The sequence below is a fragment of the Grampus griseus genome (genome assembly GCF_964374135.1).
Source record: "Grampus griseus genome assembly, chromosome: 11".
NCBI lineage: Eukaryota > Metazoa > Chordata > Mammalia > Artiodactyla > Delphinidae > Grampus > Grampus griseus.
The window spans coordinates 15,153,942-15,181,799 of record NC_139005.1 but is presented as its reverse complement, the minus strand read 5'-3'; the positions used below and the strand labels follow the sequence as shown (position 1 = coordinate 15,181,799).

The window sequence follows — 27,858 nt, the reverse complement described above, 5'->3', positions numbered from 1 at the left end:
TAGTATTTAGATCTTACTAACTTACTGCTCCAGAAAAACTGTCATCTTTCAGTAATTAGAAACATAAAATCCTGCAGAATTACCAATAATTTACTCATTTGTTTCTGTTCTATTATGACAGTTTAACACTTGGAGTAGAAAGAAGAGAAATAAAAATTCTTTAAAAATGTCATCAAAATCAGCTGTTTTCCACTATACATGAGGTATCTAGAATAGTCAATTTTATAGAGACAGAAAATAGAATAGTGGTTACCAGGGGTTAGCGGAAGAGACGATTAGGGAGTTATTGTCTAATAGGTACAGATTTCAGTTTGGGATAATGAAAAAGTTCCAGAGAATGACAGTAGTGATGACTGCACAACAATGTGATGTACTTAATGCCACTGAACTGTACATTTAAAAACAATTAAAATGATTTCTTTTTAATTTCCCTTCCAAGAGGTCGTTTTAAAAAAAAATGTTCCAACCAACGACTACTCTATTGTAGATGAGATCGGGCGCGTTCAGGGTGGTACGGCCGTAGACACAACTATTCTATTTTAAAGCACAAACTAGATCAAGATTTCCTGTCTTATCTAGCAGTATCAAGTTTTCAAATTCTCATTCACACTTTCATTCTGAAAGCTTAAGTCTAGATATCAAAGACTGATATGTAGAAATAAATGGAAACTATTTTCTTCATTAAGCTGATTCTTTACGTTTGTAGTTTAGCAACTAATGTCCTTCAAAGATCAGGACATCTTTCTGAAGTCAATAGCATTACTCTTAAAATTAGCCAGAAAATCTTATTATTTGTAATAAAGTAATTTTATGAATAAGCATTCAAGAAATGACATGGGGGAGGGAGTTTCCATTTCAGCAAGTTTATAGTTACTGTAGAAACACCACAACTTCATGCCTAGCTCTGTAATATCAGTAAGACACGCGCAGGTGCAGCGATTACATGATACATTCAGACTGTTAACTCCATTTTTTCTTCAAATCTGTAAAAGGCAGAAAACATTCTCCTAAAGGCTGTGTGCCAACTCAACTTGTAGGATCAAGACTTAGAAATGTGAAATTCTCCCATACTCCTAAGAGGTCGCCTACATAGCTTGGGATCCTATATGCAGTTGCGAAGTCAAGTGACTAAAAAGCATCATGCCATGGTTCATCATGCCATGGTTCATCATGCCATGGTTCATCATGCCATGGTTCATCATGCCATGGTTCAAAAGACTACCTTAGTGATATATACCCAGTGACAACAAGCACTGGCTCACAAAAGGCAACTCTGTAATGACCAAGAAACCAACTTGGTTAAGACAGTTTCACTAAAAATCTGAGATATACATATGGGGGAAATAAAGACTGTTACCAACGGAGCTTAACCACTGAGCTGGGTAGGTTACGCAGTGAAAATACCATATGATGGGCACAGTTCATTAATACACGCTTTGTTGTCTACCCAGACCCCATATACATTAAATCTAATAATATGACAAATGTTTACTTATCAAGTAACTAAAAGATTGCTGAAACATTATAACATATTGTGATAACAGCAAATATCTCTTAAAAGAAATTTCAAATGCAACACCATTGGTAAAAACCTGAGGAGTGCCTGTTACGGTTGCGTGTTTAAAAAAAAAAGATCAGTAATACAATCTAAATATCAATACCATGGAAACAGTTACCCACTTATTTAAACCAAGAAGATTTTAACCATTTTAGTATCAGTATATCTCAAAAGTGATGGCACACTGACAGGCAATGTGTGGCCTAATAAATTATCTGTACTTACAATGTGACATTAATTTCTGGAAAACATACTAAGTATGGTTAACCAAGACATAAACCTAGATGAAGTTGAAAAAAATTATAATATTATCAATTTTATAAATATTTTGGTCCATTACACTGTGCCTCACCTAATCTGCTTTAGCTCTTTATTTACTATTCAATAAAAAGTATATGAACTGACACAACTAAATGGATTCCTGTAAGAATACAGGTCAATACTAAGCCAGCTCTGACAAGACTTGGGAAAGATGATCAATTATCACAAATAATGAGTACAGATTGCCATTTAACAGGACTGCTTATACTAATCCTCATACCAATAGCTTCTCTAGTTAATTTCAGCATCAGGGATAACTTAAGACCACTCTAACAACAGAAATCCCAAAGAGTGCCAATTCCTAAATGTCCTCAACTCAAAACATCAGAAGCTTGAAATACATAGTATTCATTTACAATACTCCCACTGTATTGTAGAAAGTCTAATTTCTTCAAAGTAATATACCTAAGAGCAAATTAAAATCCAACACATAATATGTTCTATTTAATTTGATTCCATCAAATGTGGGAAGTAAATAAAAGGGGGAAAAAAAACATTTGAAAAAAATAAACCCTGTGTAAAAGCAATCCCAAATTACTTTGAAAAAAAAAAAGCCTAACTAGCAATTATAAATTAATAAAACTAATGAAAACAGGGAGTGAAAAAAAGAAATGACAAAACCAACCCCTCCTCGCTGACCATCTACATGTATGGAACGGATGTGATCTGCCAGATCTGGACTAGAGTTGAAGGAAGCCTGGCACTGGTCCCAACAACAATTATAGGCAATATTTTTGCTTGAAGAAGTAGTGCTTCCTTGTCCATTCATCATTGCTGGAGTTGAACGCCCACTGGAAATTGTGCTGTCTACATCCATTATAGTACTGCTTATGCTACAAAAGAAGAAAAAAGGCTGTGTTATTCCTAGAAATTCACTAACATGAATATGATCTTATAAATAATTAAGATTACCACTTGACATTCTGCCCCATAAAGCATACTAACCATATTTTCCATTAGAAAACAACACTGCTTTAAAATTATTTAGTTTCAAATAATTATTCTCTGAAACTAAATTTCAAATAAATATTATTTGCAATAAAGTGCAAATCAAGGTATGAAAAGCTAGTTCCTCAAAACCAGATGCGGGATAATTTGAGCAACTTTTGGCAGACATGAAGTCCCCAACACCATACCCTACAGAAAATAAACCAAACCACACCACACACACACACACACACACACACACACACACACACACACACACACACACACACACACACACACACACCTTCACATTTCATCCCTTCCACAGTTCTAAGAGGCATGATAAAGTAATAGATTCCAACTGCAAATAATTCAGAATCAAAAGATTATCTTTACAGTTCTGCAAATCACTTGTTGATCTGAAATCTTTTCTTCTATTCACTAATCTGAGAATACAACTGCTATCACATCCTACCTCTTTCCATCTCAAAGAAGTTGGGAAATTTTGCTGTATTTTCCCTTCTTAATAACAGGCAGAAGAGAGAAATCTGAGTGCAATAAAAGTTTCTCTGATTTTACCCAAGTCTAAATAAGAAGTACTTTCCTGGCCCTCATTTTTTTTTTAAACTCCTTTGCACCAAAAAGACTGAAAATGCCAATCAATCCCTTTAACTTTTTATTTACTAAACAAAGTATTACATGTTAGTAATTCTTTTATTTACTGAAAAATTATTACATTAGTAATAAATAAAATTGAGTAATTTTGAATGTTCAAAATTTCACATCATAATAAAATGTAATACTTTGCCTTCATCTTAAAAGCAATTCATTTTCTAATTCTTTTTTCAATATCTTCTCCATAGAGAAATTACACGGACATGGCATCAATCACAGAAGGACCAACAGTAAGAATGCTTCAGACTAAATCCGTTAAAAGCTATATAACTGCTTGTAATTTAAGTACCAGTAAATTATAAAACTGATACTAACTTTTAAGGGGTATGCTTCCCCCCTACCCCCAAGCTTTTATTATAGAAAATTTCAAAAACACAGAAAAATATATCTAAACCTGAACTCAGATACAGACAACAAGCTAGTGGTTACCAGTAGAGAGGCAGGAGGTGGAGAGGAGCGAGACAGGGGCAGGGGATTACGAGGTGCCAACTACTATACATAACATAAATAAGCTAGGATAAACAAGGATATATTGTACAACACAGGAAATATTGCCAATATTTTATAATAACTAGTAAATGGAATATAACCTTTAAAAGTTGTGAATCACTATGCTGTACACCTGAAAATGTATATAATATTGTACCATCAACTATATCTTAATAAAAATAATTAAATCTGAACTCAACAATTAACACTTTGTGCTGTTTTTTGTTTTCTCGTTTTTGGGGTTTTTTTGGCCATGCTGCGTGGCATGCGGGATCTTAGCTCCCCAACCAGGGATCGAACCCTCACCCGCTGCATTGGAAGTGCAGAGTGTTAACCACCGGACCACCAGGAAAGTCCCTGTCCTGTTTGCTATATTGCTATAATTTGTTTTTCTCAATCATCTGCAGGTTGCAAACATAATACTTCAACCACAATTATTTCAGCACATGTCTTCTAAAAACAAGAACATTCACCTGTAACCACTACAACCTTATTTGTTCACACCCAAGAATTAAACTGAACTTTTTAAATAAGCTTAATAATGACTTGTGTCTAACATCAAATGCACCCATTTTACAAAGATAACGAAAATGTTTTTGTAGGATGTTTCAGATGTGAAAAATGTCTCAGATTTCCCTTTGAAGGATATTCACATATTTAAGTCCATCTGGCTAACTATCTACCAGTCAATACATAGATTCTAAATTGCAACTTTAAAACTTCATTCTAAAACTCTGTAATCTCAAGAAAACTCTCCAATGTGAATCAATTCTTGAATACCTGAAAATCTACTTATATACTATTTGTTTTTGCAGGAATAAACTGTAAGTACGGTATATACTGAAACACAAGTTTTTACTTGAGCACTAGAAATTTCAAGTCTCATGAGGCCTTTATCTGCCAAATGGTTACCTATTTTCCTTATCACTTGCTTCATATATTCTAGAACACTTCAACTGTAAAGTTCATACTTTCGTAAACCATACTAATTAACTCCAAAGGCAAACAAAATATTAACAATTTTAAGTGCAATACTGTCTACATGCAGTATTATTCACTTGAAAAATAGTACTTCATGTGGATATGGATCCTCATAAAAGGAGAACATAATGCAGGTGTTAAAGGACATGAACTTTGTCCACCATTGGCAACAAGCTGCAAATGCAATGGCAGAGGAGATAAAGGGCAGGTACCCTACCCTGGAAGACGCAAGAGACACTTCACAATTGGGCAGCATCCCCACAGAGCCTCCCAGAGCCCAGCAGGGCAAACTGGAGTCCTGCCTTATGATCCCTTCTTGACTCCTCCAACTTCTAGAAAGTGCCTAATCCTAAACCTCCAGGCTACCTTTTGGCCCCAGATCCATGCCGGAATCAGTGGTTCTATCCAGTCTTAAGACTGATAAAGGCAACAGTCCTGATGCAGGAGAGCACAGGAGACGAGTTACAAGCAATTTCTGATTTTTGACAGGGCCCTGAGATAGATAAAGATTTCATAGAAAGTCCTTCTTCCTATAATAGTAGGATAACAAGATGCTCAGCACTAAAAGGTGACATTCCACCTGACCTTGTGTCTAGGTTCAAGCATATATTAAGATTGTTCATTCAGTTAGTTCTCCTTCCCAATGAACTTACTGATTCTGTAAAATGTGAACAAAAGCAGCCTGGTATTTTTAAGAAAACCTAAGCCAGAAAAAGCACTCACTCTATTCAGATAGTTTCAATAATTTAAAGCAGTGCTGTTCAAACTAATATGTGTATGAACATCTGTGATCTTATTAATCGCAGATTCTGATCCGGTGGTTTGGGGGTAAGACTTGACATACTGTATTTTTAGCAAGAGCCTACTTGTTGATGCTGCTGCTACAACATTTTAATTAGCACGACTCTAAAAGATCTCTTTCATTATTATTACCCAACTGAAACTGACCAGACTATCTAAGGAATTGTCTCATATTGTAGAATAGTAAGCTAAAGCAACCACGTGTGTGCATGTACACGTACACATACACACACACACACACACACACACACGATGACAGAAAACCCGTAAGTTTAAAAAAAACAGAAAACCACACACACATTGTTAGAGATTCCTACGCAATATTTAGGGAAGGATGTAAGACATTTTTAACATAACAACGTTCCCTTTTTCCTCTTTTCCATGGGCCTTGTTAAGAAACTATCTGGCAGAGCAAACCCTAACGTCTAGAGTAACTACATGGATTTTATGAAAATGGTTTCCCTTGAGAATTCAAGGGCCAGTTCACACATACATACAAGAATAGCCCTTTTCTGATAACTCAAATTACTTCCAAGCAAAACATATGTTTGGTGGATGTGACCACTGTCAATAGGGCTATCAACACTGACAAGATCAGCTTGCTAAATGACAAGATACAGGAGCAGAGGAAGCAAAACATGGATGCTATCTTATGATAGAGAAGGAAGAGACCACGGTCTTGATGTAGCAGTAAAAAAGTTTGCTGACATGGCTTCAGATTCCACACTGCAAATAATCTTAAAAAAACTATCACTTGTCAAGTTTTGGTATATTATCAAATAGCCACACAATTATCTTAAAAAGTATATTAAAATACTCCTTCCTTTTCCAACTAAATATCTGCACGAGGCCAGATTTTCTTCATATGGCTCAACCAACTCAATTCATTGCACCAGGCTGAATGCAGAAGCAGGTATGAGAAACTAGTTGTTAAGCCAAACATTAAATATAAAACAATGTCACTCTTCTATTTTTTTTTTAACTGAAAAAGTTATTTTGCATTTAAAAAAACTTCCTGGGACTTCCCTGGTGGCACAGTGGTTAAGAATCCGCCTGCCAATGCAGGGGACGTGGGTTCGATCCCTGGTCCTGGAAGATCCCACATGCCATGGAGCAACTAAGCCCATGCTCCACAACTACTGAGCCTGAATTCTAAAGCTCGCGAGCCACAACTGCTGAGCCCGCACACCATAACTACTGAAGCCTGCGCATCACAACGAAGAGTAGTCCGCGCTCACCGCAACTAGAAAGCCGGCACACAGCAACGAAGACACAACGCAGCCAAAAAAAAAACGAAAACCAAACCTCCTGTTACATATAATTGGTTTATTTTTAGATTAAATGTTTTTAATGTTCTCAGTTTTGAATTTTGATCCTGTAACAGTGATAAATGTAACGTCCATAAACAAGCTCTATGGTTTCTTCAGTAACTTTTTTTTAAAATAAATTTATTTATTTTACTTTTGGCTGCGTTGGGTCTTCGTTGCTGCGCGTGGGCTTTCTCTAGTTGCAGTGAGCGGGGGCTGCTCTTCGTTGCAGTGCACGGTCTTCTCATTGCGGTGGCTTCTCTTGTTGTGGAGCACGGGTTCTAGGCGTGCGGGCTTCAGCAGTTGTGGCGTACAGGCTTAGTTGCTCTGCGGCATGTGGGATCTTCCCGGACCAGGGCTTGAACCCGTGTCCCCTGCATTGGCAGGCGGATTCTTATCCACTGCGCCACCAGGGAAGCCCTTCAGTAACTTTTTTAACAGCTTTACTGAGATATAGTTCGTATTCCTCAATACTTAAGAAAGCAAAGGTGTCCTTACAAGCAAAATGTTTGAGAACCACTGATCTAGACTATATTTAAAGCAAGGCTTAAAGGTCTCTCTGAAATAGACTGGAAAGAGTATGTTTCTGACCTGGAATATTTTTATTTTATTCTAAGGTTAACTGCTGAATTTGAAATTCAGTTTGAGGTGAAACGGGTAGGGGCAGGCTTATCTGCAATCTACTTTTCAGTTATCTGTGAGGAAACTCATTTGGAGTATGAATTTTCCTTGGTAACTTTGAGTCCCTCTTTCTAGGCTACTGAATGTGTAACTTTAAAGGAGGATTGAGGACAGGTACCTGAAGGGGATACAACGTATAATGTGAAATCAAATATAATTTACTCTTATCATCAAAAAACTAAAATATAAGAATTTCAGAATTTCCGATAAATATGTCATTAATTAGCAAAGCTGCAGCTCTGCACTGGTGCTTCTCCAGCCCTAACTTAGGCCTCCACTTGTCCATTCATATAAAAATTAGGTCTGCAAATCCCATATCTTATGCTTTATCCAATTAAATGCCTTCCAAAAAGACTCACAGTTACTTGCTGAATGCTCTCTTCTGCTAGGGGACTAGCCCAGTAGCTGGTAACAAATCAAACAGCTGACATGAAACGATATTAAGAGTTTTATTGCTTGACTTTAAGATTCTAGTCACTTCGGGACTGACATATATACATACACTAATATTTATAAAATAGATAACTAATAAGAACCTGCTGTATTAAAAAAAAAAAAAGATTCTGGTCACTGTTGCATTTGTGATATGAAGTAAAGACAATTAAGACCAACCATTAAGTAATGGCGTATTCCAAACACGGTTTCCATACTGGTAATCCCCTTTCATAGCTCTTGGCCAGGAGAATTAAAGTGTATATGGAGACTACAGACAAGCTGCCCATGTCCACAAGTCACATCTTCAAGATTAAGCAGCCAAAATAGAGTAAGAAAAAAACTGGATGCTAATACTGACATAAACTTGTATCATCCACAAACCTCACATGAAATTTAAGTTCATCTCAAAAAAACTTCCTATTCTGATTGACCTGATAAATTGTTAACTTTCTGAACTTACAAAAAAATACTCATAAAATATCATTTTAATATATCTTATGCATTGGGGTTCCACATAAAAATTCATAACAACAGACCTCGAAATTGTCAAACTACTAATTTTATATTAAAAGGTTAGAAACCACTGAGCTCTATTATGTACAGATTAAGTGCCATAAGCTTTAAAAATGTAGTAGGAAAACAGAATGATCGAGGCATCTAGAAACTCTCTTCAGGATCTGGAAGTTACTGATTGAAGTTCCACAAAAGAACCCCCTTAATCTCTAAAGGATCGAGGCTGTTTCTGTTTTGTTTTGTTTTGGCTGCACCACGCGGCATGCAGGATCTTAGTTCCCCAACCAGGGATGGAACCCGTGCCCCCTGCAATGGAAGCAAGGAACTCTAACCACGGGACCGCCAGGGAATTCCCCAAGGCTGTTTTATTTTTGTTCTATCAGTGAAAAACACATAATCTTTAGGAAGCCTTCAGTTCATAGACTGTATCTGAATTATTATAAAATAAACATTCTCTCATTCTAACTTTTTAAGAATGGAACATGGTTCCCCATATGGACTGAAGAAAGTGCAACGAGGTACAGGGAGACAAAAATTCTACTGGTCTAAGTAAGGAACACTTAACAGGGTCAAGCGTTATAAACTTAGCTTTATTTTGTAACTGGTAATAAACTTTGGATAGATACAAGTATACTATATAGTTTTCAAAATACTTATCAAATTGTAGGTAAACATAACCACACACACGGGTTTCCTTATCTAATTATGTAACAAGGTAAGCTATTATTTGGTTAAAAGGTGATGTTCCTTTCATCTATAATAAAACTGCCACTCAATACTAGAAAGATTACTCTGTGTCTCTCCCATACCTGTAATCAAATTTATTAAAATCCAGAACAGTACAAAACATGTAAGACAATCCTATATTTTTTAATTCAAAAAACTGAATCTAATTAATTCAATTAATTAAAACAAAGACCATATTCTATCATAGGCAGACTAAGGCATTTTGTGGAGATGTTAAGCCCTTATTGATGTCAAATTGTGCCAGCTGCTGGTCAACCAGTGGCAATCCTCTATTTCTGAGAAATCTGAAGTTGTATGCCTGATATGATACAACTTTGAGTGAACTCTCTATTTCAATTATCCGTACCAGGCCTCGCCTCCTTTTGTTGGAAGAGACCATGGTTTTGTGCCCTGCTCCTTATTCTAGGCATTGACAAAGGAATTAAAGGCTAAAACTGAATCCGTTAAAAGAAGAAACAGATACTTCAAGAAAACTATGAACTGCCTGCCTGTTACATCTTATGACTTTATCTTAAGGAAAAAAGGGATTATGTAACTTACTATATCAAAATTTGTATCACAAAAGTAAGGTGCTGTTTTTAAATCTGACTTCCCATTCTTTATCACAACAGCTAACAAGTACTGTTTGCTATATGCCCTGCATTGTTCTTTGCGCTTGTGTCAGACTGTATTTTCCAAAGACAGCCACCCCCATACACACAGCTTCCCACATCCTCTTCTTACAGCTTGGCATCAAGAAGTGAGGGATCTATACTACCTCCCCTTGAATCTGAGCAGTCCTAAAACTCTTGCAGAAGTGACACTGCCAGAACTTCCACAGCTAGGTCATCAAAGGCAATACAGCTCGGCCTGTCTCTCCTGGGACATACAGCTTGGGAGCCCTGAACTACTTACTTACCCTATAAAGAAATCTGGCTCCCCTGAAGCCACTGTGCTAAAAAGATCCTGTGAAGAAAGTACACAGAGCTAGAGAGAGATGCCAGGAGCCCCAGCTGTTCTAGCTCCCAGCTGTTTGAGTCTTCTCAGCTCAGGCACCACACACGTGACAGCTTCGTGAGCAAGCGAGCTTTCTGGTGACTGCAGTCCCCAGACTTTACACTGCTCCAAGCTGCCAAGCCCTGCTCGGACTGTAGATTTGTAAGCAAAATAATGTTTTAAACTACTAAATGTTGGGAGTCGATTGCCACGCAGTCATAATAACCGGAACAATGCCTGATGTGAATTAACTCATGTAACGCTTACAGCAACCAAATGAGGTAATTACTCATTATTTACTAATACTCAAGTATTAGTAGCCTCATCTTACAGATAAAAGAGACTGAGCAGATAAAAGGGACAAAAACACAAAAATTATGTGACTTGCCCAGTCACACAAGTACAAAACATTAATGCCAAACAATCTATTTGCCACATTTATACAATAGAAAAATGAGTAAATTACTGATTTAAGAAATACTGAAATGCTGCCTATATTACATATCAAGATAACGTGACGGTTTCATCTGGTGTGCACACACAAGAAGGTGTTCCTTTGCTTTTGTACATCTACAGCACACACACACACACACACACACAAAAGATATTTAGCATTACGTGTAATGTGACTCATTTGAACAGATGAGTCGGATGGTTTTACAAGATAAACTATTAAATTTGATTTCTACAAGTCAATTAGCTCCATGAAAAAAATTAATTCAAGGTCAGTCATACAAAGCAACACTATTCTCAGGTAGAACTTGTTCCAAATTTAGAACTTAGGCCACTGAACCAGATTATGAGACAAACAATGTCAGTGTAAAATCTAGCTCCAGAATACTCCAGGAACAATGAGGGGACACTTTAGTTTTTATTTATCAAAAACAAAGAGTAAGTTATGAGATTGGTCTTAACTGGGATTAAGGAATTTAGACCACATCTGATTTCTGTAAGGCTGCCTGGTTTGGTCTTTCAAACTGCTGTGGTGCTATAGGCTTTCAGAGCTTTAAACTCAGAAACAATTAGGGGAAAAAAAAGGAAAGATAAGTGCCCAGTTTATTGTATGTGCTATATATATGCTCAGGTCAAACTTGCCTAAGGTCTTTCCTACCCACCTAAGGTGGAAGGAATTCTGCTTCTTTATGATCTGGTTGATCTGTACTGTGAGTCACCTATAAACCTCTTACTCAGAGTAAACTCCTAAACCCAGCTAGTGCCTTGCACACAGTAAATGCTCATATAGTTTTCAGTGACAAATTTAAGGAGGCTTTTTAAGGCAAGTAAAATATATGGCTTTGTCACACTGAGATAATCATTAAAATTAATTGGAGGCACAGTAAAAATCATTAGCCAACACCAAGATATTATTATTACTATTGTTACTGTAATTATAAGCTATTATCACTGTAATTTAAAAAGCTAAATGGATTTTTCTAATCAAGAAAAAGACTACTCTCTATCCCTACAATTATTTCTCTGAATAAAGACAAAAGATTTTTCCCCAAGACCCAGCAGTATTCACCAAATTGGCCAAAAGGGACTTTATGCAACAATGATGAAATATAGTTCATGGAAAACAAGTACGTTACATTCTTCTATCACCACTATGCACTGCGCACATTATTTTCAATGCGTTTCTCATCTCTAGTCCATGCCCTTTAAGATTACTCCACCCACATTTTTCATCCAGCTTAAGAGATCAGCAAGCAATTACCTTCACAAAGATTGTAATACTAGAAACATTCTACTTCAGTAAAACTACACTATCAGGAGTCACCTTTTACCGTCTTAAAAAGGTTTCCAGAAAAACGTCTATACACAATGATGGTATATTAAAAAATCTGCTATGAAAAACAATACCCATTTTATACAGAAGCAATCACATATTCATTTCGTGTTTTTTTAAGTTAGTGTTAAATCATAAAAATGATTTTATCGGATCATTTCAGTGTACCCATATCTGACAAGAATAACTACAGTAGAGTTCAACACCTCAGAAGACAAGTTCAAATGACTGCCAACAGGAATGTAAATCACTAGAAAGGCTATTGCTCATTAATCCCACCCTCAGTACTTTAACAAGTATTTATATATTCATAATTTTGTAATGACAAAAATTTTACAGTTTAGAAATGAACTAGTAAGTGTATTTACTAAGAAATACTAATACCCTTCTGAAATCTGTGTTTTCTCTAACTGATAACACTTTATCTTTCTAGAAACTCAAAATACAAATGAAAACCAGAAAACAAGTCAAGGGCTTTGAAAAGTGTCAAAATTAAAGAAATAAAATGTCAATAAAGACTCTCTATTCCCCTAAAGACTGAATAACTATAATACTTTAAAAAATTAACTTCCGTATTTCATAGTCTTAAGAGGAATCCAGGTTACGAAGTCTAACTATATAATTACAAATGAGAATGAAGCCCAGAAATGTAAATGAACTCAAGCACCTAAGTTATTCTCTGCTAAAGGGACAGGATGAAAATTAAAACAGCCGCTAATGTAAACTACTGACATTTTAATTAAACTTCCCTGGTCAAGGCTGTTACAACAGTCCTATAGGCAATGTAAGTGTAGTAGCTAAGACCGCGTCTAGAGCCAGGACTGCCAACATTCTCCAGGAGCTGTGTGACTGTAGACGAGACAGTCTGTGCGTGCTTCCTCACCTCACTGGTCCTGTGGATGAACTTCACCGACTCCTTTCAATAAGCTCAAGTCTCAGATTCTTAAGCAAACCAGACAATCAACAGTGGGTTTTCTTCTAAAACAGTGTGTAAATACACATTTTTCTTGAGAAACAAAATATAAGTTGGGGAATCCTGCTTTTTTAAAATTATTCAAATAACCACAACTTTTTTCAAATACTGTTTTCACATATGCTGCTTAAAAGAACTGGGGGAAGAAATAAGGCATAGAATGGTTCAATTCCTTGTTTCATGCAGCCACACTAGTAACAGTGAGAAAGAAGAAATATATATCAGGTACATCCACATTCAGCTGAATTCAACCAATTACAGAGTTACTGAATATACAGAGTGTAACAGGTGAGTGCGCTACAGGTAAGTGCTGGAAGTATAAATAGGACCTGATTTTAATCTTACAAATGTTATAGCCTGGAGAAGACAAACAAACACAAATGGATATTTCAACGCGACGCCATAAATATGAATTAGAATTATGGTGATTTTTGAACTCAGAAGAACCTAAAGTATCTTTGAGATCCTGGATGGAGCAAAGACACACCTGCAATATTCTGTGTTTGTCTAAAGGATAGGAAACACACACACACACAGACACACACACACACAGACACACACACACACACACACACAGCATATATACAGAATAGGTTCCTAATCTCAGGGAGCACGCATTCCAGCAAGAGAGATGAACAGTAAATACTTACTCAAATTGTGATAGGGCCAATGCAGAACTTTGAGTGCGGCAATGAGCCTAACAAAGAATTGGGGACAGTCTGCCTGAGAAAATGTTCAAGGTAAGACCTGATCGTGACTAGGAGTTACAAACACAGAAGCTGGAGAACGGAAAAGAATGTGATTCACGATATGATACATATATTTATCTTCTGACTTCCATTAGAGCACTTGCCAAATCTACAGCAGATTTATCACATCTGAGCTCCAAATTTCTTTATACTGTTTAGTCCAAAACCCTCACTTTAAAGAAAGAGTCAATCTACAGCTCAGAGAAATGAAACGATTTGCCAAATATCCTGCAGGCAGTCTCTAGTAATGCCAGTACTACAATACTGATTATTCTCAATAAAGTATTCTTCCCACATTTTACACATGAAAAATGGGAAAATAAATGACACTGAATTAATTACAGCCCTAGGCCCTTTACATATTCCGTCTCATTTAACCATAACACTAAGATACTTCTTCTAGGGCTTCCCTGGTGGCACAGTGGGTAAGAATCTGCCTGCCAATGCAGGGGACACGGGTTCGAGCCCTGGTCCGGGAAGATCCCACATGCCATGGAGCAACTAAGCCCGTGCACCACAACTACTGAGCCTGCGCTCTAGAGCCCACGTGCCACAACTATTGAAGCCCACGCGCCTAGAGCCCGTGATCCACAAGAGAAGCCACCACAATGAGAAGCCTGCGCGTTGCAACAAAGAGCAGCCCCCACTCGATGCAACTCAAGAAAGCCCGCGTGCAGCAACAAAGACCCAATGCAGCCATACATAAATAGACAGACAGATACTACTCCTATTTTAAAGCTAAGGAAACAACTTCTGAAAAGTTAAATTATAACGCCAAGTCTTTCTGACTTAGAGGTTCGTGCCCTTTCACTACCCAATGTTCCTTTAGCTGTTTTAGTGATAGATGTGTCTAGAAAAATATGGTGAAGCACTGTTCCAGTTAAATCGTCAAGAAAAAAACTTTTTACTCAGAAATAGTAACACTATTTCTCTTATTGATCACTCAGGAAATTAGCTTTTCTTTCCTTTAATTCAGTTTCCCAAGCATGACTTTTTCCCCAACTTCTACCCCAGCTCGAGTCTCTTTATTTCACACCTGTACTACTCCTACCACCTCCTAAATGGTCTCCCAGCTCCCAAGCTTTCCTTCTCTACCTCTGCCACATGTGATTAATTTTCCAGTAACACAAGTTTCATCATTCATTCAAAATATATTTTAAAATACCTAAAATGATTGTCAAGCACTGTGCCAGGTACTGCAGATAGTGCAATGTTCAAAACAGATGTAGTTCCTATTCTCAAGGAGCTCATATTCTAGGAAGAGAGATGAACAGTAAATAATTACTCAAACTGTGATAAAAGCAATGCAGAACTTGAAGGGCTAGCAATGTGTCCAACAAAGAATCAGGGATAGTTTGCCTGAGAAAATGTTCAAGGTAAGACCTGATCATGACTAGGAGTTACAAACACAGAAGTTGGGGAGAGGCAAAGAATCCAATTCACAAGCCTATAGAGAGAAAGATGGGCAAATTTGTGTTTGCATGAAAGGTCACATTTTAGTCATTAATTCTTATTTCCCTGTTCCAATGTGGATCCTCTAATCTAGGCAGAAAGTTTTCTGAATATGCTAGGCTCTTTCCTTCCTATGTTTCATTTCGGCTTCCTAGAAATTTCTTTTCATCACTCAACTAACCCTAAAATCCAGTCCCTCTCCCATCAAAACTTTAGTCATCGACTATAATACTCCACAGTTTTAATTTTTATGTACTGTGTCACAAACAATTTACAGGAAAACTAGAAAACAATGGAATCACCTTTTTAGTCTTCTCTTTAAAAACTATCTGGGGATGCACATTTTTCTTATCATTAAACAGGGTTAAATGCTAACCATCAGTAAATTCTCAAAAATGACTTTTTTAAAAAATTAATTAATTTATTTATTTTTGGCTGCATTGGGTCTTCGGTGCTGCGCACAGGTTTTTTCTAGTTGCGGCGAGCAGGGGCTACTCTTTGTTGCGGTGTGCGGGCTTTTCTCCACGGTGGCCTCTCTTGTCGCGGAGCATGGGCTCTAGGCACACGGAAATCAAGGCTGTGGCACGCAGGCTCAGTAGTTGTGGCGCACGGGCTTAGTTGCTCCACGGCATGTGGGATCTTCCCAGATCAGGAATCGAACCCGTGTCCCCTGCACTGGCAGGCGGATTCTTAACCAATGCGCAACCAGGGAAGCCCAAAAATGATTTTTTAAACATCTAAACATCTACCTGATCTCCTATCCATGCCCAAAATTGTCCGTTTAGTTCTAAGGTCAATATCACTATTACTTTCACAAATGTATACTATCAGTCATAAAAATGAACTCAATATGCGGTTAGATAACTGCAGATCCATTACCATTACTAGAAAACATATCCCAAAACCTTTTAGTAATAGATCAGCAGCATTACTTACATATTAAAAACTATTAAAAACAAAAGGTATTAAGAGGCCTTTTAGGTCAACCATATATGTTAAAGAAAATGATTAAAATGTCGATTTTGTAATGAAATATTTTGGTATAGCGTATCCTTTTGCAAGTTTCTGCAGCACTCATTTACAGATATTTGCCACACATTTAACAGCTGGTACAGTACTTTTGGCATTTCAGATCTTAAACTGCTTCAACCAAAGACCAGTGCTAGCTTGACTATTATCAGCTCTTGTTCACAGTCTGTCTCCCCCACCCATGAGGTCAGGTGCTTTGTTTTACTCACTGCTGTGTACCCAACACCTAGAATAGTACCTGGCACATAACGGGGGTTCTATGTACATCTGTGGAATAAATACCTATCACATAATACATGCTTAGAAAATTGTGTGCGAAATACTGTACATGTAATCCCCATAGCTATCTTACAGGATAGGAACTATTACAGTCCCCCTTCGGCAGATAAGAAACCTGAAGTAGTAGAAAGCCATTAAATAACTTAAATGACTGTCCCACGGTCACCCAGCTTCAGTGAGAGCTAGAATTCAAATCCAAACATTCTGGCTCATCTTGTACTCTTAACAACTTCTCTACTTAACTTCAAATTTTCCATGTACCTTTGATAGAATGTTGGGCATTTTTCTACAATAAATGCTTCTAAACAATGGTTTTAAAAAAAAAAAAACCTCGGGTGACTATCCACTTCAGATTTTCCATCCTTATACTTACTTTTAAAATAAGCTTTTTACAGAAATTTACAATTTCAAAGTTGTCCAATCATTTAAAAAGTATTTATTATGCACCTCTGGATCACCTCTAAATTGGTAGTTCTTAACTTAGACCAAACCCCCTTTTTTTTTTTTTTTTTTTTTTTTTTGCAGTACGCGGACCTCTCACCACTGCGGCCTCTCCTGTCGTGGAGCACAGACTGCGGACGCGCAGGCTCAGCGGCCATGGCTCACAGGCCCAGCCGCTCCGTGGCATGTGGGATCTTCCCGGACCGGAGCACGTGTCCCCTGAATCAGCAGGCGGACTCCCAACCACTGCTCCACCAGGGAAGCCCTAGACCAAACCCTTTTAAGACTCTGAGAAAAACTGCTGACATCTTCTCAGAGAAACGCCCACATAAAATTTTGCATACGACCTCAAAGGCCTTACTAGAGTACACCCCCAGAGAAAAGCTGGCCTTAAACTCACTATACTAAATACAATGATCCAGCCAAAGGCACCAATTCCTGGCCCTCACTTTATAGTCTTCTTTATACAAATTCTACTGCAGGTATTTCAATTTAATTCTAATAATTGAGTACTCACCATATGCAGGTACTGTGCTAGATACTACAAAGATATAAATGAGCTAAACTACCCCTGCTCTCAAAACTACCATGCTACAACAAAAAGGATGAAGCAACATTCAAGTGCTTTGAACAACGTGGATTCTTCCAAACGGTCCACAGGGCTCCTTAACAGAAGTTCACGTGGACCTTAAAACACCTTCATGGTTAAACCTAACCCTGTCGTCTTGCAGTTGAGGAACTAAGGGTCAAAGATATTACTTAAAATCATAATGTAAGTAGCAATGCTAAAATCTGAATTGTGTCCTTTGACTTTTGTGTGTGTGTGTGTGTGTGTGGTACGCGGGCCTCTCACTGCTGTGGCCTCTCCCATTGCGGAGCACAGGCTCCGGACGTGCAGGCTCAGCGGCCATGGCTCACGGGCCCAGCCGCTCTGCGGCATGTGGGATCCTCCCGGACCAGGGCACGAACCCGAGTCCCCTGCATCGGCAGGCGGACTCTCAACCTCTGCGCCACCAGGGAAGCCCCTGTCCTTTGACTGTTGATTACAGGCTCTTTATACTGCAATTTCTACATCCCTACATAACAAAGCCAGAAATTGAGATGAAAAAATAAAGGAGAAATACAAACACAGTAATTAAAAAGAAAAAATTAAAATCAAGTTTAGTAAGACCAGGAAAGAACTTGTGGCATTTTGATGGGTTTTGAAACGTTGTCTCAGTCAACAAAAATCTGAAGCATTTGTTATGTATCAGTATGAATAAAAAGAAAAGTAGGAAAAATGTATCTGCTAAGTGAAGATGTATGAAGACTATGTGAGCAGGTATATTTAGGTCATAAAATTCTTGGCTCTCTTTCTCACAGATGACTTGCTCTGGGGGAAACTAGTTGCTGTGTCCTAAGAACACAAAAACAGCCTTATGGAGATACTGACCTGGTGAGTAACTGAGGCCTCCTGCCAAAAGGTGCATTAAGTGAGCTGATTTCCAGCCCCAGTCCAGCCTTCAGATGACTGCAGTGCTGGCCAACACTTCTGCTGCAACAGCAGACTCTGAGCCGGAACCACCAAGCTAAGCCTCTCCATTCTTGACTTTCAGAAACCACATGTGATACCAAATGTTTGTTTTAAGTTGCTAAATTTGGGGGATATATCTGTTACACAGCAATAAATAGCTAATACAACAGGCAAGGTGTGACATCTCTAACTTTGTTTAGAGTCAATAAAGTTTTGTGCTAGGAATTATGGCAAAACCACACTTTGGAATTAAAAGTTTCAGAGCAATATACAAGATGAATGAACTGGGAAGCATTTTGTCTTCCTGTATCCCACAATATCCAGTAGAGTCCTTCCTGCACACAGTAAATACCTATGCTTGGTAACAAACTAGATTACACACAAGATTTCCTAACTGATGCAATGCAATAGTCTCAATGTTTCTTAACAGTAAAATGACCCCTTAGAATCTCTCCATATAAGTTCAATCCTGAAACCTGTGGTTTTATTGTTGTTTACTTTTTAGCACAGAGCCGTACCTTTCTTAACTGAGAATTACAATCTGTAATCAATGACAACTGAGACCTGTTATAGAAGCTCTTCCCTAAATTTAGTCAAAATTAAAAGGTAGCTTAAAACAGGGATTCTGGAGAGACTATGAACAGCTGCTTCAGAGTTGAAAAGTGAATGGTGAAAAGCAGTTCCTTCATGAAATATGAGCAAAATCTTACCTCTTATAAAAGTATTTTATTGCCTCAACCGTACAGAGCCTTAATAGGCCTTGATGATAACCTCAACATGCAGCCTTCTAATATTAACCCGATTTAAAAGTTTAGCCTCCATACTAGAAAAAGATCTTCCTAATCATATTACTGGGAAAGTGCAAAACATAACCCTGTTTTCCCAGTGTCAAAACAACCTTAATTATACCTCAAAGTTTGCAACCCATTAGGTTGGTAATCCAAATTTTAATCCACAAAACAGTAAGGGCCTGTAGTCTTTGCTTATCATTAAGTTTCATACTAAATGCCCTTCCCTATCACCCCAACCTTATGCACGCACTCTTCACCTGACACCTGGATTTACCCAGAAAGTCTGATAAAAGTGGCTTTTTCAAAATAAGTCGTATCTTATATTCTAGATGGGAGGGGGGAACCGTAATAGAGACAAATAACCACAAAACAGAGGCTGTTATTATCAATTCGCTTATACAGATAAGCAACTGAACAGTATTTTAATGTATAATCTGATTCAACAGGTAGAACTAATTTCTACACTAAAAATATTTCAGAGGCATTCTAAAATTCTATTTAAAAGTCAACTTAGCCTCTGAAATTAACTTAAAAGGTGGTAAATTTTTAAAAGGTACTTAAGCTTAGATTCAAAGTAAAATAAAATAAAAGCTAGTTTTTAGTGGCCTCACGCAGCTAAATATTCCCCTCAAAGAAAATCCCATTATCTTTATAACCAAACTAAAAGGAAACTACACAATAACTTTAAGGTTTTCTAACTTTACCACAATAAACACACCAATACATTTAGGCTGGTTCTGAATAACTTTCTCCTGGGAAAAACAATGTTTTTGGTACCAAGTGTGATTTAATCATTTTATAAATTAATCACTTTCACAACACTTCGAATACGTTTTGTAAACTGACTCCTTGGATCACAAGCTTTAATATCCAAATCTTTAAAGTTAATTCTTTCTTAAAACGGAACACTTACAGTTAAAAATATTTAAGATAATTTCAACAACTTACAAAGTATGTTAGATAAACTCAAAAGTATAAACTAATTTCAAACTGAAAGAAAAACTCAACTGGCATTCTAATAGAGTAAATTCTAATGATAATAAAATCCTTGCAATAGGATGCCTCATGTTTCTAAAAAGCACTTTAAAACCACGATATCCTCCCATCAGTTACAAATATAAAGACTTCCTACCGTGAAATCAATCTATAAAATCCGTAGATTGATGTAATCTGCAGGACAGTTTATAAGAATTATGACTCCTCTGCAAATTTAAAATAACTCTTAAAAAAAACTCAAAGGCATAAAAGGGGGAGTTTCAAAATTAAGATTATCAAGACCACAACCAGTTTCACTAGTCACATAAGGTTTTTTCATACAAGTGATAAATTTATTACCCTGTAATGGTAAAATGATTACAGTGTTTTGTAGTCTCTAATGTTTAAGCATCAAGAAAAGCAAGTACATTTGGTTATCAGGTTTTAACCTTATTTGGCACCAATATCTTACTCCTTACTCTGAAATATGATGTAAAAATTACATATTCAAGTGAATAATAAAAATGAAGTCAAAACTCCACTTCCTGAAATACTGCTTGGCCAATTACTATCTCCTAAAAGGACTAGTAGACAGATATTAACTAAAAAAAAACAAAACAAAACGCCAAATACCTGGCACATCCTGCTTGTAGCTATTTAAAGTGAATTATTCTAACTCTTGTGAAGTGGAAATAGCAGAGAACCTTTGTTCAGATCCAGCTCCACCACTTCCATTCTATACTTATTGTTTTGAGTAAGACACTCAACTTGCTTCTTCATCTGTTAAATGGAAGTCAAAATAATACCTACCTTGCGCCAGAGTTGTGGAAATGAAATGATTAAGGCATTTAAATCGTGCAGTGCTAGGCAAGTGTGTTTTATGGGTGTATGTGTATACTAGGTACATGGAACAACTGTGGTAGATGCTGACTGTATAAATTAATGTCAACTTTCAAATATCTACTGGTACCAAAGAAGGAGTATACAGTAAAATGATAAATGACACATGCTTCATTGTGCAGTTCACATCAATTTTTAATTTTCTTGAAGACATTCTCATTCCTGCCATGCCTGTATAGTTCAGGACAATTTTTCCAAGGTTTGCACTCTCTACTTTACCCCACTCAAGATGTTTCCTTAACTAGACATTAGAGTAAATGTCAAACAGAATTTGATGCTATATTTTCAAAATATTTAGAGCTGTGAATTCCTTATAACACTAAATATAAGCCATTGTGTTTATTTTTATGTTAACAATAGAATTCCTAGAACTTTAGAATACTTTAACTTTTAAATCCAAGTCAATAAAGATTGTTAAAAATTCTACTGCTCATCAAAACATTAGCAGATGGTCAAAATAACTAATATACTTTAGATGCATTATAATACGCATGACATGGTTCTCTCTCTTTAAAAAAGTACATTAAAAGCCAATTAGCTAAAGTACGAAGTTTTCCAGGGATCAAAAGTAATGATAGTAACAACTGAAACATACCATAACAATAAACTTCTTAATGTCCCGAAAAAATGAAGCGCATTTCTGTCAGTCTCCACATTCTTTCTAAGAAGCTTTAGAAAAATGCTACTAATCCCTTCAGAGATCTCGCCAAAACATGACTTTAAATATTATCATCTAAAATCATGATTCTCACATTGAAGCATTACTGTATAAAGATTTTAAAACGCATACTGACATGCTGTACCTTAAGACTGCATTTTGTCACAATTCCAACTCTCTTCGATTCCGCAAAGTTATTTTAAAGGACACTAATTCATTATTCTTTTACACAACGATTTATACGTTTTTAAAACTTTCTCCCCAATTTGATCACCAACGAAATATAAGTTACTAAAACCACTTTGAAGACCATGTTAATGACCACACATGAGGAATTCTGGAAGCTCTGATTAAATATAAAAGAATAGTCTTCACTTTTCTAAGTAAAGAAAAGTGATGGTTGGGGGTCTCCTCCCTGAACAAGGAAGTTCTGTTACATCCAGGCGAAACCAGCCATGTTGGAAAACACTTGTCAATTACGGTTCTGACAAGTATTCGCGAACACGGCTGGATGAAGCTACCTTGTGTACCGAGGTGCGTACATCAAGGCCCTCTTCGGCTCCGCCACAGGATCTGGGCCTACTTTGGGGATTGTTTCCGAGTTGGAGCCGTCCTTAGGTCCGTACGGAGTGCAGAGCCGAGGGGAAAGAGGGCGGGGAAAGGAGAGTTGGGGGGAAAAGGGTTTGAGAGTTGGAAGCCGCTATCCGCAGCGAGAGGGGCGCGGCGGCCGGCAGAGGTTTCCGAGTTGAGAGCCGGGGGGAGGGGCCGAGGATTCGGGGAGCAGGGGGATCTCAGCAAAAAGTCCCCTCGAGGGGCCTAGGAGCGCAAGAGGAGGAAAGGAGGGGGAAACGCTTCCGTGCACTGACCTGTCCTCGGAGTCCATGCGGCTCAGGGGTTCCCCATCCGACGACATCTCCAAGCTGCCTCGCCGGCCCGCGGAGGTCGCGCTGCTTCCGCCTCCCCCGGTCCCGTAGCCCTCATCGCCGCCGCTGGAAACGACGCTGCTGCTGCTGCTGCCGCCCCCGCCGCCTCCCTGGCTGCCCCGCGGTCCCTTGGGCTCCTCCAGGCCCTCCTTGCCGTCCCCATCCCCGCTGCTGCTGCTGGCGGCACCGGGGCTCAGCGAGCGCGTCTCGTCGCTGCTGCTCCCGCCGCTGCTGCCCACCAGGCTCTCGGCGCTGCTCTCCTCCTCGCCCCCGCCACTGCTGCTGCTCTCGTCCTCCTCTTCCTCGTCCTCCTCCTCGTCCTCCTCCTCCCCGGCCTGGCTGGCGCTCTCGGGGCTCGGCTCCGACATCGTCTCCGCCTCGCCGCCCCCCACTCCGCCGCCGCCTCCACCGCCCCCACCGCCGCCGCCGCCGTTCAGCAGCAGCGCCGCCACCGCCTCGGCCTCCGCCTCTTCTTCCTCCTCCTCTTCCTCCTCCTCCTCCTCTGGCGGCTCAGCCCGACCCCGCGCCGCCGGGCCGGGGCTGCCAGGGGGCAGAGGGCTCAGGCGGGAGAGCTCCTCCAGGTCGGCCATGTCGGTGATAGCGGCGGCCATGGCGGCGCCTGCTCCTCCTCCTCCTCCTCCCCGCCGCCGCCGCCGCCTCCCTCTCTGGACTCTCGCTCCCGTGCCCCCTCCCGAACGCCCAAAACTCCGCCGACGCCGCTGCAGACCAGGAGGAGGGCCCGCGAGCTGCGTCAGCCTGCACACGCGCTACGGAGCCCGCGCGGGGACAGGCGCGCGACTGCGCGCACTCACGCGGAGACGGCTGCGCGCCTGCGCGGCGGCACGCGGTGGCACCTCCCCCCCCCCCACCCCCGGCCGCGGATTCCGCGCCCCCGCTGGTCCCTGCCCGGCCTCCGCCCCGACCCGCCGAGGACTCAGAGTTTCCGCGGGGCCTTCCCACGGCTTCCCTGCCCGCGCGGCGGGCGGAACACGCGGAACGAAAACCTGAGCGCTAGCCGGCGATTCTAACAGCCCTCCGAGGTCTCAAAATAAAGTCATTCATTCCGGGGGGTGTTTGGGGAGTCCCCGATGCACAGGCGCTGAGCTAAGAATCGAACAAGTCCCTGGGCTTCTGAGAGCTGACAGTCTACGAGGAGAGGCGATTAAAATGAGTAAAAATCAATAATACAGTGCGAGGTACTGAGTCCATACGCGCGACATAGAGCCACAGGTTATCATCTAACCTGCGTTCGAATAACCCGAGGAATGGTTAAATCACAGTCTCAGAGCAAACATGTGTGTTCTAGATCTTCAAACTTTTTAGCTCCTGAGCCCTCTAAAACGATTTTGTACATCCTTATACGGTTTGAAGTGACATCCACATTTTTTCCAGCTTCTTATGTTTTATAACTGTCACACTTTTTTAAACGTAGCCAATGAACCCTAAATACCATAGGGATTTAACACCCACCAATATACACTTTTTAGAATCCGATCTCTGTTATGCTTGGGCAATTTCCATCCTTTATCTTCTGGGACTTATGTACATTTTACATCCTGTCCTGAATTTTATCTTAATAATATATTTTATATTCGAACTGTTTTATTGATCATCTTATATTTCCTTGTAACAAAAATGTGTACAGAAATTGAAATTTAACGGTTGTTTTTAAATCTCCTGTGATCATAACACTCTTAAGTCTTATTATTTCAACTGATCAAAACAAATATATTTCAAAATATAAATAAATATTAAACACAAAAGTAAAGTTTTGTTGGCAATGCACCTCACAAAGATGGAATTGAATACTTTTTTAAACTAGATTATTTATCAGTGGATGAGTATTTCTAGAATGAGAACGAGCTGCTTCAATTCTATTCCAAGCTTTCAATTCCATGGATGTAAGCACTGAGAAAACTTGTTCACATAAATAAGTACATGAGAATTAATGGAGTTTTGTTACAGCAATGCAACTCAATTCTTTGAACTCTTTCCAAATTATATGCCCCCAAAAGTCACACAACGATCTAACAAGAAAAAAATACTTTTAATGGTCTATCTGCTGACAACACAGACTAGATTCTCTTTCAACTTTGTTGAAAGCAAGTAACTGAAAACCACCTGACTTGTAAAAGGATGTGTTACTCATTCTCATTCACCAGTCAATAGTTCCTTTTTCGGTGTTGTGGAGGTTTTTGCATCACCGGGGTACAGCACCTTAGGAAGATGTGAGGTGGGGCAGAATTATGCCTTTTTTTTGTAAAGTAGGGGAGGGGCAATTGGGATAAGGGAAGCTGCAAAGGAGCCCACATTACCCTCTGACCCCAGAGCACATTTTCCGGCAGATCCTTTCAGGTAAAAGGGAAGTGAGAATCAGAGAACGGATTGCCTTAAAACAGGCTCGGTGCTCATACACATCTTAGAAAGACTTCATACACCATGGATACCCCAGTATTATGTCTATTGCCTTAGGCCTTTGGACAGCTGTTATATGTTCCATATGTTGCCTCAAGGGAAAGCAAAAATAAAAATAAGAAATAATAGTATGGGGCATTATGGCTTACAGATACCTTTCACACACACATACAATGCAAAATGCTAACTGCAAATACGTTAACCTCAAAGCCACTCTTTGAGATAGACTAGGAAGGTATTATCTTTCTGTGTTGTCAGTTAAGAACTATTAGAGGGACGTCCCTGGCAGTCCACTGTTTAGGACTCCACGCTTCCACTGCAGGGAGCACAGGTTTGATCCCTGGTCTGGGAACCAAGATCCCATGCGGCGAAGTGAGGCCAAAAAGAAAAAAAAAGAACTATGAGAGAGTTTAGCTGAAAAGTGTGTATTAAGTGTATGTGCCAAGCACTGTATGAAGCCCTAGAGATTTTGGCTGAGTTATTTAAGGAAAACTTAACGAAGAATGTAGGATTTGAACAGCTGTGTATGTAAGATATACTACATTTAAGTTTAAGTCATTTGAGCTGGATCTTGAAGAGTGAATAGACTAGAATTCTGTGTGAGGGGGAATTCTAGGACTGAGAAGCAGTAACACTGGAAAAGCATAAAAATTTAATTTGTGACTGTTAATTAACCATGAGAAAACGAAGCTAAAAAGCTGAAAAAGAGTTCAAGATGAGATTACAGAAAATCTTGAATAAAAAGATTGACTTTGAAAGATGACAGTTATATTTATATACCACAGTGTGTGTGTGTGTGTGTATTTAGAAAAAATATTTTTTAAAGGTGTGCCATGATTAAAGTTATAAGGGTATCTAATGTTATAGACGATATGGAGAAAAATGTGAAAAGACTGAAAGGCGAATGGAGATTAGACACGTGGAAATGGCAGGTATCAAAGCCACAAATGAATGCTCCGACTGCAGTATTTATACTTGAATATGAAAACGAGCTATCTTAGAACTGGCTTTTTGGAGAAAAGTGAGTTTCCCATCACTGGAGAGGTTTTCTGTTTTTTTAATTGCAAATTTTCTGAAAATTTGAAAGAATTGGATAATAAACACCTATACACCCGCCTAGATTCATCAATTACTAACATTTTGCCACATTTGCACAGTCTGTGTCCCTCTGTCTCTGTTTCTTTCTCTATGTCCCCTCCCTCTCCCTCCCCCCTTTCCCTTTCTCGCTCTCCCTCTTGGTTTAGTTGCAGACATCATTACTCTGCATGCATCTCCTTAGAACAAGGCCACTCTCATACATAACCACAGTGTCACAATGTCATTATCGCATTCAGTGAAGTGTCTGACTAAAGGCAGGACCTCTGGGTGATAGAATTTTTTCAGGTGACATCAGGTGAGAGGTTGGATGAAATGCAAGCAGTGTGGTCTGCAGACCAGTACCCATCCACCCCCTGTTCGTTACCAGCCTGCAGCTAGATACATGCTGAAATTAGCTTCAGGAAACTTTTATAACAACATGGTAGAGTAATTTTACATCTGCTGAACCTAATAATAAAAAATGGAGGCTTATTTTTTGATGTCATCAGTTTACTTTTTATCTTATAATTCTGGTAATTCACTTTTTAAAAATTTATTATCTTATTTATTTATTTATTTGGTTGTGCCAGGTCTTAGTTGCCGCTCACAGGCTCCTTAGTTGCGGGAGGCGGGTTCCTTATTTGCAGCATGCATGTGGGATCTAGTTCCCTGACCAGGGATCGAACCCAGGCCCCCTTCATTGGGAGCGGGAGTCTTAACCACTGTGCCACCAGGCAAGTCCCATCTGGTAATTCACTTTTATTGTATTTTTCAAAAGCCTCAGTCCACTGGTAAGTGAAAAACTGATCCTTCAGTTGAGAATCACTGTTCTATTTCCCTCCTGCCTGCTTGGAGAGTATGTGATTCTATGCATAATTATAAGTTACCCAATAATACACCATTGCATACGAGCTATTTGATTAGGAATAGTATTCAAACTCATCAACCACAGTACCAATGGGTCAAATTAGCAACAATAACTTGAATTTTACTGGCGCTTCTACCTACCAAGTCTGCTAACACAGGCAGGTCATTGCCAGTTTTCGGGGAGCCCCTGGGGTGGGAGGATCTCTGCTCACCCAGTGGCCCCCTCCCCTGCTCTGCTCCTACCAGACACTGCAGGCTCCTCCTACCGGGGCCTGTGATACAAACAAAACAGCCAAAGCCATGGTGTAGCCTGAAGAAATGGAGATCGCTGTGTTGACCTCTTTTAGGGGAACCCCGGAGCAGACTGCTTGGCCCAATATCATATATGATTTTCAATGAAACAGGTCTTTATGGTATTACTCAGAGCTCTGTCTCTCCTAGGAACCCAGACATGCTTTCATGGGCCTAGACTGGTGATGGATTTGAGTAACAGCTACCCCAAGCTGCATTTATTACTCCCCATCCAATGACTAAGTCTTTCTTATAGGGCTTCTCTGTCTAATTCTCTTTTCCACGAACATGAGTCCTGTTCAAGGAAGCAGTCTCAGCCCCCAGGCCAG

At 39.2% G+C, this 27,858-nt stretch overlaps 1 protein-coding gene across 1 annotated transcript in view; it reads right to left on the bottom strand.

Annotated features, from left to right (window-relative positions):
* The window catches only part of AEBP2 (AE binding protein 2), a 57,356-nt gene extending 33,854 nt beyond the window's left edge, over positions 1 to 23,502 (bottom strand). Inside the window, exons 1-2 of the mRNA XM_082665598.1 lie at positions 22,823 to 23,502; positions 2,505 to 2,712 (exon numbers count right to left, since the gene is read on the bottom strand). Coding sequence (XP_082521724.1) covers positions 2,505 to 2,712; positions 22,823 to 23,490 — 876 coding nt within the window. The 5' untranslated portion in view covers positions 23,491 to 23,502. The remainder of the gene's footprint in view (positions 1 to 2,504; positions 2,713 to 22,822) is intronic.
* Positions 23,503 to 27,858: the final 4,356 nt, after the last annotated feature.